At 44.8% G+C, this 16,186-nt stretch overlaps 1 protein-coding gene across 41 annotated transcripts in view; it reads left to right on the top strand.

The window, feature by feature from the left end:
• Positions 1-245: 245 nt before the first annotated feature.
• The window catches only part of CADPS (calcium dependent secretion activator), a 553,237-nt gene continuing 537,296 nt past the window's right edge, over positions 246-16,186 (top strand). For 11 of the 41 annotated variants that reach the window (XM_040359125.1, XM_040359166.1, XM_040359131.1 and 8 more), the window contains exon 1: positions 247-806. In XM_040359125.1, coding sequence (XP_040215059.1) covers positions 444-806 — 363 coding nt within the window. In that variant the 5' untranslated portion in view covers positions 247-443. Of the gene's footprint in view, positions 807-16,186 lie in introns of all 41 variants that reach the window. The other 30 variants (XM_040359155.1, XM_040359138.1, XM_040359154.1 and 27 more) reach the window with 4 other exon arrangements.

Genomic DNA, 16,186 nt, shown 5'->3' with positions numbered 1-16,186 from the left:
TATCTTCTCATCCCCCCCTGCACCCCCTACTCTTCCATCCCCCCCCCCCTCATCACCCAGTGACCCCCCCGGACAGGTCACTTCCCCCCCTCCTCTCCTGCGCTCTGAGGATTGATTGGCCGGCGGACAAAGAGGCCAGGCACCATCTGCCGCGGCAGATTCCAGGCACAGCTGATCAATGATCCCCCCCCCCCTCCCCGGCTCTCCCCCTCCCTCCTCCCCGGCACTATTTTGTCTCTCTCCGCTCTCCTTTCTCCAGTCACATTACAGGGGAGGAGAGAGTTAAACACGTAAGCAGCACCGCCGATGCCTCCTAGTCTGCACTTGGCTGCACCACCGCCAGGTCCTCCTGCCTGATCCGGATCTCTGTCCCCCCTCGTCCTCGGTCTGTCGGTCGGTCGGATCTAGTCACCCCTCGCACACCCCCCGGCGGAGAGGACACCATGCTGGACCCGTCTTCCAGCGAGGAGGAATCGGATGAGATTGTAGAAGAAGAATGTAAGGAGGTTCTGGCTCCCAGTACCGGGGCCCGGCTCTCCCCCAGCCGGACCAGCGAGAGCTCCGGGGGTGGAGGAGGAGGCGGAGGAGGAGGGGGTCTGCAGCCCAGCAGCCGGAGCAGCAGTGTGCGGCCGTCCAGCCCCAGCCCGTCCGTGGTCAGTGAGAAGGAGAAGGAAGAGCTGGAGAGGCTGCAGAAGGAGGAAGAAGAGAGGAAGAGGAAGCTGCAGCTCTATGTGTTTGTAATGAGATGTATCGCCTATCCCTTCAATGCCAAGCAACCTACCGACATGGCCAGGAGGCAGCAGAAGGTGGGTACCGGGGGAAGGGGGGGGGGGGGGTCACCTGATCACATCCATAAGAGGTTCTGCAGCAGGAGTGGGGCCTGGGATCTGGACCACCAATACATTGCAACCATTTATTTCTATTTATTTCTTTTTGCGTTTTCTATTTTGCATTCTCTTTTTTTGCACCCTTTTTTTTCCTTTTGCTGTCTCTTTTTTGCATTCTCTATTTTGCACCCTCTTTGGGGCTCTGAGGTTAGGAGAGTCAATCAATGGGAGCTCCAGAATCACAGCAGCGCCCTCCCATAACCCAGCAGCAGCAGCATCTCCTCCATAGGCGTCACCAGCACCCGGCTCCCTGCAACAGCGACACCTACAGGCCTCACAGGGAAGGGAGGGAAGGCTTACTGACAGCTTTGCTCCAGGATCATTTGTTTATCTGCCATCCAGCAAAAAAAAAAACTTCCATTCATAGAAAACAGCCCCCCCCCTCCACCTGGGCTGATACCCTCCTCTGAGCCGCGCAGTCAGGTTCGCTGCTGCGGTGTGCGCTCCAGTCTAAAGAGCTGGCCGGGGGTAATCGATACACCTCTGTGCAGCATGCTGGAATGATTGCAGCATCAGTAAATCACGGTGGGCTTTTTCCCTGGGGGGTGATAGCGTAAGGTTGGGTGAAAACAACAAAGGCGTGCAAAGAGCGGAGAGCAGGTTGGAGGTTGGTCGTTGAGGTTTTTCGATATCGTTGTTTCCCAAAAAATCATCCGTACACATCCACTACGGAAAGTGACACTCAACTCTGGTTTTAAAAAGGAAAAACAATATTCTAGTTTGTATTCTGAACTCAAAAAAGTATTTCCTGTTGCTCTCAGATTCCTTTAAATCTTCAAATTGTGTTTGTTTTTGCTCCTGTGATCCGACAACCTGTTAGAGGGTGTCTACGTTTGTTCTTTATGGTCCCACTGTATGTAGGAATGTAGTCATACTATGGGGTATGGACTATAGACTTCAGTGTATGGGCTATGGGGTATGAACTATGGGGTATGGACTATAGACTTTAGGGTATGGATTATGGACTATGGAATATAGGGTATGGGGTATGGACTATAGACTTTAGTGTATGGGCTACAGACTATGGGTTATGGGGTATGGACTATAGACTTTAGGGTATGGGTTATAGACTATGGAATATAGACTTTGGGCTATGGACTATAGACTTTAGGGTATGGGCTATAGACGATGGGTTATGGGCTATGGACTATAGGGTATGGACTATAGACTTTAGGGTATGGATGATGGGTTATGGACTATGAACTATAGGTTATGGGGTATGGACTATAGACTTTAGGGTATGGGTTATGGACGGTGGGTTATGGACGATGGGTTATGGACGATGGGTTATGAACTATGGGCTATGAACTATAGGTTATGGGGTATGGACTATCGTCTTTAGGGTATGGGCTATAGACGATGGGTTATGGACTATGAACTATAGGTTATGGGGTATGGACTATGGGTTATGAACTATAGGTTATGGGATATGGACTATAGACTTTAGGGTATGGGCTATAGACGATGGGTTATGGGCTATGAACTATAGGTTATGGGGTATGGACTATAGTCTTTAGGGTATGGGCTATGGACGGTGAGTTATGGACGATGGATTATGGACTGTGGGTTATGAACTATAGGTTATGGGGTATTGACTATAGTCTTTAGGGTATGGGCTATGGACGGTGGGTTATGGACGATGGGTTATGGACTATGGGTTATGGGGTATGGACTATCGTCTTTAGGGTTATGGACTTTGGGTTAGAGGAACTGAATTTTTTTCTCTCTTGGGAAGAGGAGAATAAGGGGGGATATGATCTCCATGTACAAATACATAAGTAGTCCATATAGTGAACTTGGTGTTGAGTTATTCACTTTAAGGTCATCAAAGAGGACAAGGGGGCACTCTTTACGTCTAGATGAAAAGAGATTTAATTTAATTTAAGAGCTGTCAAAATGTGGAATAGACTCCCTCAAGAGCTGAATCTGGCCAGCTCAGTAGATTGCTTTAAAAAAAGTCCCGAATTGTTTCCTTAAAGTGGTTGCAAACCTGAAAAAAACCCCATTAAAAAAACAAACAAACCCTGTAAGACAAGGAAATACTTACCTTAGATCGAAGCTGTTGTTGCGGCCCCCGTACATGACTGTGACCGGCGACATGTCTCCCAGAGTTATTTCCGGTTTCCCCGGCTCCGGAGCCGCAATGACGTCAGCCGCCGGTCATGGCACACTGCTGAAGAAATGGCACGAGTGAGCCGTTTCAACAGTGCGCAAGCACTGATGACTTTGGCGCAAGCGTATATGGTAAATATCTCCTAAACCGTCCAGTTTGAGACTGGTTAGTTTGAGACCCCCTGCTCTACATATTACAAATCTCATAGTCCATGGGTCTCCAAACTATGTCCTGGGGGCCAGATGCGGCCCTTTGCTTGCTTTTATCTGTCCCTCAGGGGCACTATTCCTGCCATTGACACCAACAATGGGGCTCTATTACTCCAACAATACAAAAGATGGGGTACTGTTTGCCACCTCTAACACCAGGACAACTTCTACTCCAAAATAATAGTAAGAGAATTTGGACAGCCACACTCCAGAAAAAAACCTTTTCGGTTGCCTTTATTAGTAAAAATTGTTAAAACACTACAAGTCATAGCAAAATAAGGGATTTTATTGAATGATAACAATTCCCTATTGGTCATTGTTGATCACATGGCTTTTGTATGATACTATATATTTTAAGTGCATTTTTATATATGCTAGCTATGACTAAGCACTAGCCAATAGTGTGAAACGCGTCAGCTGCAGTTATCCCTTATTTTGCTGTGTATTGCAGTGTTTTAACAATATTTACTAATAAAGGCAACCAAAAATGTTTTTTTTCTGGAGTGCGGCTGTCCAAATATCTTCCTATTTTTTTGCCTTGTGCATTGCCGGTGACTTGCCGTTAAGGTTTCCCTATCGAGATGGTTCCTGTAAGGACTGCGCAGGCGCAATCCTTGCCGACAGAAATCTCCGAACCTCGGCCGGCATCCAGGCTCAATCCTTAACATCCCTGTGGATTGGAGGATGTTAAAAAAAGAGCCAGGAGGCCGAGCGAGCGGAGCGAGCCGTCCGAGCGAAGGCGAGGACATGAGGCCGACTGGCCACTTTCCTCAAATTCCACGTCGCCCTGGATGCCGGCCGAGGTTCGGAGATTTCCGTCGGCAAGGATTGTGACTGCGCAGTCTTTACAGGAACCATCTGGATAGCCAGAACCATATCGTCAGATCACCGGCACCTGGCATTTTCTGAGAGGACACTGATTGGTATAATCTGGAGCGGTAACTTTATCTTCCTACAACTTCTACTCCCACTGGCCACAGTGCAGCCCTCCTAAAGCCTGAAGGACATTAGGGTGGCGCTTTGTTTAAAACGTTTGGAGACCCCCTGCCATAGTCTATCTCGGAAGCAATCAAGAGAGGGTGGCTACATCCTACATACAGTGGGGTCCACAGAGAACAAATGTAGCCACCCTCGAACAGGAAGTCAAATCACAACAGAAAAAAAACGAGGGGGGATTTGGAGGGGGCTGAGAGCAATACAAGGGGATTTTCTGAGTTTAAATATCATACCGTTTTTGTTTTGTTTTTTAATCCAGAGTTTAGTGTCACTTTAAAGGGTTGTAAAGGAAAACATTTTTTTTTCATAATAAGCATCCTTTACCTGCAGACATTCCTCTTTTCACTTCCTCATTTTTCGTTTTTGCTCAGAAGTTGCTCTATTTCTTCTCTGTTCTGTTCACTTCCTGCTTGTCTGATTTTACTGACCACCGTGATGGGAGGCTTTACTGCGGTGGTCAGTGACGTGCTCGCCCCCTCCTGGGAACTACATCTGAGCGGCAGGAAGCTCTCTACGTGTTAGAGACTTCAAGGAGGTGTGAATTACTGGGCGTGCCGCAATGCATACTGGGAAATGTAGTTCTTACATGAACGAGCGCTGCAAACCAGGGAGTGAATGAGAGAACAGAAACTAGAATGCCGGACGTGATATAGATGAAGGAATTTAATAGGTATTTACTCTTTTTTTTTTTTTTACAGAATCATTACACTATTCTGTCTGTTTACCTTGCAGACATTAATTTTAGTCAATTTTTTTTCCCTTTACAACTCCTTTAACATCCCAGCACAGTGGCGTAGTGGTTAGCACTTCTGCCATGCAGCAGCGGGGTTCTTGGATCCCAGCCTGGACACTATCTGCATGGAGTTTGTACATACACCTTGTGCTTGTCCTCTCACATGCCAAAGACATTCTGGTAGGTTCAGTGATGTGTGCCCGAGATGGCTGCCTCCCCTGCATTAGGGTTATGGAATCAGCATGGCATTTAGGTGGCCTGTCTGGGCGTTCTGGTGACCGGCACCAAGGGCATAACTGTAGTCATTATAGACTACATGGCTGCTCTAGGGCCCAGCAGTAAAGGGGGCTCACTATGGTCTAGCCCAGAATGGTGGGTGGCATATTGCCATATTGGATGAAACAAATGCATTTCATCCAGTTACCTGCATTGCTGCAGAAGCTATTATGATGTCACCAGATACTCATTTGGAATGTCACAGGTTTTAATGGCATCTTTGCCTTGCAGTTCTGGGGGCCTACAGTCTGTACCCCAATCAGGACATATCCTGCATGGGGGGTGAATGTTCATTCATTATGAAGATTTATATAGCACCTTACATGTTGTGCACTCATAATCATAAACTGCCCTCAAGGAGCTTAAAATCTAATCTCCCTATGGGCTTATGTTTCTAAAGGCAAACCAGTTCCTTACTTTGCATAGGAATATGCACTTTGCAAGGGAATTTGCCCCAGAGCTTAGTAAATGAGGCAAGGCTCTGTTGAATTTCATAATCCAATCATGTGTGAGCAAAATGCTGTTTTTTTTTCTTGCACGTCATCAGATATTCTTTGCAAAGTGAAACGTCACTGCATTTACTAAACTTTGTATACCCGCTGTCATTTTTTTTTTTTTTAAACCTGAAAAGCAAAAGCCATAATCAGCACCGCATACTAGCCGATTATGAAATACTTACCTTGGAACGAGGTGAGAGGAACTTACCTGGTCCACGCCGAGGGAGATGTCATCTTTCCTCGGCGTGTCTTCCGGGTATCGACGCTCCAGCGCTGTGATTGGCTGGAGCGGCGATGTAGTCACTCCCGTGCATGCGCGCAGGAGACTTCTCTCCGGCAAGGTCCGGCGGCTGCCGGCCCTTTAGCCGAGGATCCCCGCTGCAGTCAGCGGCGCATTGTGGGGGGAATATCTCCTAAACCTTACAGGTTTAGGAGATATTCTTTATACCTACAGGTAAGCCTTATTATAGGCATACTTGTAGGTTAAAGTAGTAGTACAGAGTTTACTACCACTTAAAGTAAATCAACCCCATATGTGTATAATATTAATATTACATTTTAACAGGTTCCAATTAAAGTGGTAGGTTCACGTTTAAAAAAATAACAAGCATGTCATACTTACCTTCACTGTGTAGTTCATTTTGCACAGAGTGGCCCCGACCGTCCTCTTGGGTCCCACGGCAGCTCTCGGCTCCTCCCCGCAATAGCTAACCCCCTCTGGGAAGCTCTCTCCTGAGGGGGTTACCTTGTGGGCGTGCTCCCGTGTCATAGACGCCGAGTGTATGACTTGTCCCTGCCGCATCATTGGATTTGATTGACAGCAGTGGGAGACAATGGCTGTGCTGCTTTCAATCTATCTATGAAGAGCCGAGAAGCCGTGGGGAGAACGACGTGAACACCTATGCGATCTGATTCTGGTGCGGACCAAAAAAAAAGGGTCCTGTGCGAGTTTAGTGCGAATGTGATGCGATTATAGCCATACTATCTGTATAGCTGAGATCGCATCGCACGGACATCACGTGCGATTTTGTACCACGCAGCAGTGTGAACCGGGGCCTGAATGTGTCAAAACATTCAGAGATGTCTATGCCTTGTGCTAGAAAAAAAGTGTAGCTTATAATTATTGAAGGAAAAGCCAACACTTTGTAACCTTCTAGGAAAACTGAGTTTTATTTTACATTTTTTTGCGAGTACAAAGTGTATTGTTACAATTTATTCACCATAAAATATACTTTGTCACCTTAGGCCTCATGAACGCTGGCTGTTTGCCCAGAACCTACACACAGGGCAGTTGAAAACCTTTTTCTGAACATTGGACACTTGACAGCTGGAAACCACTTCAGCCCCCGAAGGATTTACCCCCTTAAGCACCTGTCCATCAGAGGACGTCATATGACGTCCTCGACTTTGTGCGGTGATATCTGAATGATGGGTGCAGCTACAGGCATCATTCAGATATCGCCGTCTTTAGCCGCTGATTCTGTGCACTATAAAAGTGATCAAATCGGCGGTTCCGCCGCTTGATCTTTCTTATAGGCAGCGGGAGGGGACATCCCCCCCTCCCGCCGCCATCCGGTGCTTCTCCGGGCTCTCCCGTGCCATAGGGGGCCCGGAGAGCGAATCGGTCGGCGCTGTCTGGAAAGCATAGAGATGACTGGTGACCAGATGGTCACCAGTCACCGTCGGAGGCCCGGGCGCGATGTTATGACATCACACCTGGTACCTGGAAGTAAACAAAGCCGCAATTGCGGCTGTCGGCATGAGATCAGTGATTTTTTTTTTTTTCACCGATTTCATTCTTGTAAGCCTGGAGGAGAGATGTGGGGTCTTATTGACCCCACATCTCTCTATAAAGAGGAGATATCGCGGTCTTCAGCCGCTGATTCTGTGCATGATAAGAACGATCAAAGCAGCGGTTCCGCCGCTTGATCGTTCTTATAGGCAGCGGGAGGGGACATCCCCCCCTCCCGCCGCCAACCGGTGCTTCTCCGGGCTCTCCTGTGCCATCGGGGGCCCGGAGAGCGAATCGATCGGCGTCCGCTGCAGAACCATAGAGATGACTGGTGACCAGACGGTCACAGTCATCTCTATTACCGTCGGAGGACCGGGCGCGACGTTATAACGTCACGCCCGGTACCAGGAAGTAAACAAAGCCGCAATCGCGGCTGTCGGCATGTGATCAGTGTTTTTGTTTTTTTTCACCGATTTCATTCTTTCCAGCCTGTAGGAGAGATGTGGGGTCTTATTGACCCCACATCTCTCCATAAAGAGGACCTGTCACACTGATTCCTATTACAAGGGATGTTTAAATTCCATGTAATAGGAATAAAAGTGATAAAAAAAAAGTGTAAAAATAAAAAAAAATTAAGTAAAATAAAAATAAAATTAAGCTTTTTTTTTTCAAAACGCCCCTGTCCCCGTTATCTCGCGCGCAGAAGCGAACACGCATGCAAGTCCCGCCCACATATGTAAACGCCGTTCAAACCCCACATGTGAGGTATTGTCGCGTGCGTTAGAGCGTGCGCAACAATTCTAGCACTAGACCTCCTCTGTAACTCGAAAATAGTAACCTGTAAAAAAATTTAAAGTGTCACCTATGGAGATTTTTAAGTACCGAAGTTTGGCACCATTCCATGAGTGTGCGCAATTTTAAAGCGTGACATGTTAGGTATCTATTTACTCGGCGTAACATCATCTTTCACATTATACAAAAAAATTGGGCTAACTTTACTGTTTTGTTATTTTTTAATTCATGATTGCGCAAATACCGTGCGAGAAAAAAAAGTTGCAATAACCGCCATTTCATTCCCAAGGGGGTCTGCTAAAAAAATATATATAATGTTTGGGGGTTCTGATTAATTTTCTAGCAAAAAAATTTAGATTTTTTAAATGAAGGAGAGAAGTGCCAAAATAGGCCCGGTGGACAAGTGGTTAATGACCAGGCCGTTGTTTGCGAAACGGCACTGACAATCGTACAGTTGTGCAACACTGTACCCAAAATCTTTTTTTCCACCACAAATAGAGCTTTCTTTTGGTGGTATTTGGCCTGGTCAGGTTGGGGGGGGGGGGTAAACCTTCCGGAGCTGAACTGGTTAATAATTGCTACATCCCAGCTTGTATGTAGACCAGGAAAACAGTGATAACATTATGTATTCACTACAAACAAGATTTTTCAAAAAATTAAAACCTCTTTTTATTACACGTAATAACACCTACCCACATTTCCCCAAAGCCGTGCAAACCTTTCCCTTCATATTTATAAAGGCACTTTTCAAATATATTGGACACTTGATTTTATATAAACAGGAATAATAATTATAATTACAGGGATTTATATAATAAGTGTTATGATGCAACAAAGGATGGTTTTTATTGTTTTGTAAAATCCCACGTAATCACTGTTTTGTGTGAATGCTTGTTGTAAGGTAGCAGTTGTTAAAAGTGTAACGGGGTATTTTCTAGGGCTGCAACTAACGATTATTTTCATAATCGATTAGTTGGCCGATTATTGTTTCGATTAATCAATTAATCGGATAATAGCCTTAAAAAAAAAAAGAAAAAAAAAAGCATTTTTAAAATTTTTTGGGCCAATTTGTTGTTGGGCAGATTACAAAACACAAATGACCACAAAAACACATTACATGCTTTTCTGCAGCTTCTCCATTGAAGTATATTGAACCAAAAAAAAAAAAAAAAGAGCAACGTTTTGCGTTAAAAACACCTTGCCCTTTCCAAATACGCAGCAGCTGAAAAAAAATCATGGATGTGAACGTGTCCCATAGGAAAACATGTCAATGAACTGTAGTGTGTTTCTGCAAAAAGCACCAAAAAACAGGAGGCGCGAACCCAGGCCTGAGAGGTTTAGTAACATAATGGGGTTAAAAAAACAAAAATAAGTAAAAAAATAGCAAATAATCGCTACTGTAAGGGGTTCATTTTTTTACTGTGGGACAGTGAAAGTAATATTTACAGTAGCGATTTGCTTTTTTGTACTATAAGGGCTAATTTTAGTTTTTTTAACCCCATTATGTTACTGGCCGATTCATCGATTATGAAAATTGTAATCGATTAATTTCATAATCGATTAGTTGTTTCGGCCCTAGTATTCTCACCCCCTTCCTGCCCAGGCCAATTTTCAGCTTTCAGCGCTGTAACATTTTGAATGACAATTGTGAGGTCGTTCGGTCATTCAGGAGAGGTTGAACAGCGTCCCGCGTACATAAAGCCTATATCTAATCGTTTTGAAGACACACTGGGATGGATTTACTAAAGGCAAATAGTCTGTGTATTTTGAAAGTGCAGTTGCTCTAGATTAGGGATCTCCAAACTTTCTAAACAAAGGTCCGGATTACTGTCCTCCAGACTTTAAGGGGGCCGGACTGTGGCCATGAGGAGTACAAAATCCCTCATCATTGGTGCCATTGGACCCCATCATTGGTGTCATTAGGAGAAATTTTGCCCCATCATTGGGAGGAATTCTGTCCCGTCATTGGGAGGAATTCATCCCCATCATTGGTGTCATTGGAAGGAATTCTGCCCCATCATTGGGAGGAATTCTGCCCCAACATTGGTGTCATTGGGAGGAATTCTGCCCCATCATTGGTGTCATTGGGAGGAATTCTGCCCTATCATTGGGAGGAATTCTGCCCCATCATTGGTGTCATTGGGAGGAATTCTGCCCTGTCATTTGGAGGAATTCTGCCCTGTCATTTGGAGGAATTCTGCCCTGTCATTGGTGTCATTGGGAGGAATTCTGCCCCATCATTGGTGTCATTGGGAGGAATTCTGCCCCATCAGTGGTGTCATTGGGAGGAATTCTGCCCCATCATTGGTGCCAATGATTAAAAAAGCACCCCAAGGGCCGTATAAAATCAAGAAAAGGGACACATCTGGCCCCCGGGCCGCAGTTTGGAGACCACTGCTCTAGAGCTTAGTAAATGAAGGGAAGCTCTGCTGACCACCTATCTATTTTCCAATCATGTGCAAGCAAAAATGCTGTTTTTTTTTGGTTTGTTTTTTTCCATTCCCTTGCATGTGATTGGGTACTCTTTGCAAAGTGAAGCTTCATCTCATTTGCTAAGCTCTGGAGCAGCTGCACTTGCAAAGTGCACAGACTGTCTGACGTTAGTAAATCCACCCCTATATACATTGAGACATTGTTGTGTATTGATAATAAAAGAAGCCTGTTTTGCATAGCATAGATTACATTGATTCTTTGGTGGTCATAACTTGGTGGTCCTACATCGCCACGGCAGAAAAGCTTCTCTGGCAGAGCCTCAGAGCCGGTGGAGGTGCCTGTGTGTGTGTTCTAATGGAAACTGGCAGACCTCAATACACGACGCAACAATACATCAAAGGCCTCAGCCTGGGATTGGCGCACCCCCAGCCTTTGCGGCGCTGCCTTTGATTCTTTGACATTAAAGGAAGCCCTGGCAGACCCCTTGCAGATAGACAACCATGGAGTTCACTTGTGGATAAAAGATGTACCCAGGGATTAAACCACAGGGGCGGCCATTTCATCTCATTCCATTGCTGTTTTATTTGGTTTGTTATTGGGAATCATATGGTACATAGCATCCATTGAATCAGGACAACCTTATTTACTAACAGGAATTATATTGTTGGCCCTAGCAACCAATCAGATTCTTGACAAGCTTTCTTTGCGTACACACTGTCGAGACAAAATCTCGTCGTTCTCAAACGCGGTGACGTACAACACGTACGACGGCACTATAAAGGGGAAGTTCGATTCCACTGGCGCCACCCTTGGGGCTGCTTTTGCTAATCTCATGTTACTGCGTGTTAAGTAAAAGTTTGGTGAGAGACGATTCGCGCTTTTCAGTCTGTTACAGCGTGATAAATGTGCTATCTCCATTACAAACACTACATTTACCGAAGGTGCGCTCCCGTCTCATACTTTATTCTGAGCATGCGCGGGTTTCTAAGCATACACACGAACGTGTTTCTCGTCGAAAACCAGCCCGACGAGGAACACGACGAGGAAATTGAGACTCCCGACGAGGAAAAAAGACAACTTGTTCTCTTTTTTCCTCGTTGAGTTCCTCGACAGTTTTCTTCGATGAAAAACATACACACGACCGTTTTCCTCGGCAAAAAAGCTCTGCCACCAAGTTTCTTGATGGATTCTGTCGAGGAAAACGGTTGTGTGTACGAGGCCTTACTTTTTGAAAACCGTGAACTAAGCAATGAAGCCTCGTACACACGACCGAGAAACTTGCTGGGAGATATTTTTTTGCCGAGGAAACCGGTCGTGTGTACATTTTCGTCTATGAAACTGACGAGAAACTCGACGAGCCAAAAATAGAGCAAGTTCTCGATTTCCTCGACGGGAATGGAGAAACTTGCCTTGTCGAGTTCCTCGACAGCCTGACAAGGAACTCGACGAGGAAAACGATGCGTTTCGCCCGTCGAGTTCCTCGGTCGTGTGTACGAGGCCTGAGAGTGTGCAGTAAACCAGAGCAGCCAATCAATTTGCGTACTTGCTGATTGGTTACTGTTGGCTACTGTACAAGGCACACTATCCCTCATCTCATTCAATAATCCTCAATGATTTTCCAGCAAAAGAAAATGTGGTTATTGTCTGAACGATTCCTGTTGTGTGATGGTCTACTTTTATATACTATACAATACAATGCTATGTATGCAGATCCTTCCGCAGTGTCTGTTTTTCTAATTATTCAGAAGAAGGGATGACCTACTGTTAAAGAATTTAAACATGTATCCAATCAGCTTTTAACTTAAGCTTGTCAAATTAAGCTTTGGCAATAAAACCTGGAAGCTGATTGGTTTCTATGCAGAGCTGGACAAGATTTTGCACTCTCCAGTTTTAGTAAATCCCCCCTTGTGTTAGATATCTGAGATTGCTTTCCATTCCATTCTATATTGATTATTTGATGATCCTGCCCTGGTGGTGTCTGTATCTTCTTAGCTACACATTTTCCCAGACAATTGTTGGATCCTGTATTCTACATGCCTGGTGTGAAGGCAATAAAGGGATTTTTTTTTTTGCTTTTTATTTTCTTCAATAGCCGGGTGCCAGCAATTGCAACCGTGAGTCAATTTAGAAATGTAATTTTTGCTGCAGCATGTTCTATACATGGTACACATACCCCACTTTACAGGCAGACTAAGGGGACCCCCAGGCACTATATTTAGAGGAATTGTTCATTTTTATTGTTGCACTTTAAGCATAATTAGAATCACTGCTCCTGAAAAACTTTAATTTTGGCAAAGGAGGGGGGTGTCCCTGAATGGCAGTTTGGAAATGTGGCCACCCTACTTTAGGGGTTAATTTACTTTAACTAGAGAGTGCTAAATCTGGTGCAGCTCTGCACAGAAACCAATCAGCGTTTCGTTTTTTTATCAAAGCTTAATTGAATAAGCTGGAGTTAGAAGCTGATTGGCTACCATGCACAGTGACACCAGATTTTGCACTCTCCAGTTTTAGTAAATCAACCCAAATATTTTTTTTCTTTGTACCTGAATGAGTATTCTTTGCATATTATATCTTTTGTATTGTAGACTTCAATAAAAATGTATTCAAAAAGAAAATTGCATGGCGTGATCCAAACGCAGTTCTCTAGTTTCAAACCTGTGTGATTAAAATGCATAGGAAACATTGCAGTGTATATATATATATATATATATATATATATATATATATATCTATCTATCTATCTATCTATCTATCTATATCTATATCTATATCTATATCTATATCTATATCTATATCTATATCTATATATATATATATATATATATATACAGGTATATACTGAATCTGGGCACATTATGTTCTTCAGTACATTTGGAGGACATCAATGACCAAGTGGTATTGAGCGTGGCAGTTCATCCACAGCAGTCAATGGCAGATCGTTGATAAGATCAATCCAATGCAATCCTGTCCAAAATAGCCCAGGCCCAGCGGATAGAACTGTCACATATTATAAATACGGCTGGAGATCTCATTCCAAATTCTGATGTGCCGGTAACGGCAGCTAAAGTAACTTGATCTGTAACGGGTAAGTGGCAAATGCTGTGAAAGATCCAATATGCGTTTGGCTTAAAATAAGAGGCTCATTTTCGGGGGGACATACTTTTCACCTCCCTGGCGGTATGATTCTGTCTGGAATTACGTACCAAAAGCGGTACAATTATTTTGCAAGGAAATTTGGCGTTTTATACTGTAGGCCTGTAATTTTTAGGAATAACTCACTTAAATCTGACCAAACAAGAATCTAATAGGCATCCCGGGTATGACATTTTTTTAAAAACAAAATGATAAATTATAATATAATAAATAATTATAAATAATTATAACAAATAATAATATAATTCTAATAAAAATTATTCAATAATGTAATCAACTCAAAATCACTGAAATTTGCTCAGTTGCAGAATTGTCGCTGTCATTATTTTTTTTTTTTTATGACGAATTTCCCCACAAATCGCTATCGCACAATTCTGCAAGTGATTATAATTTATTATCGCTGTTTTCTAGCTGATCTAAAACCATTTTTGACATAAAGGGACACTTTTGGTTGCTATGGACAATATACAGTTTGCAGGGAGAAAGAACAGTTTTTATTATATAAAAGAACATGTAGGACACTGGGCAGACCACTAGGGACAAGGGGGGTGTGTATTTTTTACATACAGTACTGTAATCTATAAGATTACAGTATACTGTATGTAAGGTGTTTGTTTACTTTTTTGAATTTGGCGCCGATCTCCGCTCCCGTGCGTCGTAACGTCGCAGGGAACGGAGATCGGCGGCACAGGAGGACGCTGTGTGAATCGAGCGAGGTCCCGCTCGCTCACACAGCGCGGTGACCTCGCTGGATGCAGGACAAGGTAAGCCAGCGCACGCTGCAGGCTCTGCAAAGCTTACCCCGAGCATGACTTGGGGATACCGATCGCAGCAGAAAAAATCCACCCCGAGTCACGCTCGGGGTTACCGCCAGGAGGGTTAAGAATATACAATTCACTAAAGCAAATAAAGCTCTTTTTTCTAAGAATCTTGTTTCTGCCATAAAACAATAAATATGAGAAAGTAGTTAGTGATTATCACTTCTACCTTGTAGCATTGGGGCCATCGGTTTGAATCACAATCACAACACTGTCTGCTTGGAGTTCGCATGTTCTCCCTGTGCTTGCATAGGGTTTCCTCTGGGTACTCCAGTTTCCTCCCACACTCCAAAACCACATTGGTAGGTTCATTTCCCTCTGTCTAAATTGGCCCTTAGTATGTGTGTGTATGCTTGTGGCATGGGGACCATAGATTGTAAGCTCCTTGAGGTCAGGGATTGATGTGACTCTCTCATCCATGTGTTTTATAGGCCTTGCTTTGTGCACTGGTCCAAATTATTTGGTGGAGGGGGGATTATGGTGTGGGTTGTTTTTCAGGGGTTGGGCTTGGCCCCTTAATTCCAGTGAAGGGAACCCTTAAAGGGGAGTTCCACACAAAAATGGAACTTCCGCTTTTTGGAAGCCTCCCCCCTTGAGTAGTCACCAGACATGGTGTAGGTCACTGCGGTGATCTATGCCCGAGAGTGGAAGCAAATACCTGGATTACTCAGGTATCTGCTCCCTCCTCCCCCCTGAAAGGTGCCAAATGTGACACCGGAGGAGGGAGCAGATACCTGAGTAATCCAGGTATTTGCTTCCACTTCCGGGCATAGATCACCGCAGTGACATATGCCACGTCTGGCGCCTACTCCCCCCCCCCCCCGTTGTCTTCTGGGAGACACACAGGTCCCAGAAGACAACAGGGACCAGTGGGTTTGCGCAGCGTGACTCGCGCATGCACAGTAAGGCTTCACTTCCTGATTCCCTTACTGAAGATGGCGGCGCCTCCACCCGAAAGCTGAGGGAAAGATCGGCTTCGGGTGCCGACATCGCGGCATCACAGGTAAGTGTCCATATATTAAAAATCAGCAGCTGCAGTAATCGTAGCTGCTGACTTTTAATATTTTTTTTTTCAACGCTTTAAGGCGTCAGCATACCAAGATATTTTGGACAATTTCATGCTCCCAACTTTGTGGGAACAGTTTGGGGATGGCCCCTTCCTGTTCCAACATGACTGCACACCAGTGCACAAGGCAAGGTCCATAAAGGCATGGATGAGTGATTTTGGGGCGGAGGAACTTGACTGGCCTGCACAGAGTCCTGATCTCAACCCCATAGAGCACCTTTGGGATGAATTAGAGCGGGGACTGCGAGCCAGGCCTTCTTGTCCACATCAGTGCCTGACCTCACAAATGCGCTTCTGGAAGAATGGTCAAACATTCCCAAAGACACACTCCTAAACCTTGTGGACGGCCTTTCCAGAAGAGTTGAAGCTGTTATAGCTGTAAAGGGTGGGCCAACTCAATATTGAACCCTACAGACAAAGACTGGGATGCCATTAAAGTTCATGTGCGGGTAAAGGCAGGTGTTCCAATACTTTTGGTAAT

Source organism: Rana temporaria, chromosome 7, assembly GCF_905171775.1.
Source record: "Rana temporaria chromosome 7, aRanTem1.1, whole genome shotgun sequence".
Classification (NCBI taxonomy): Eukaryota; Metazoa; Chordata; class Amphibia; order Anura; family Ranidae; genus Rana; species Rana temporaria.
Note: the sequence above shows the minus strand (reverse complement) of the source record. Positions and strands in the feature narration are given on the sequence as shown.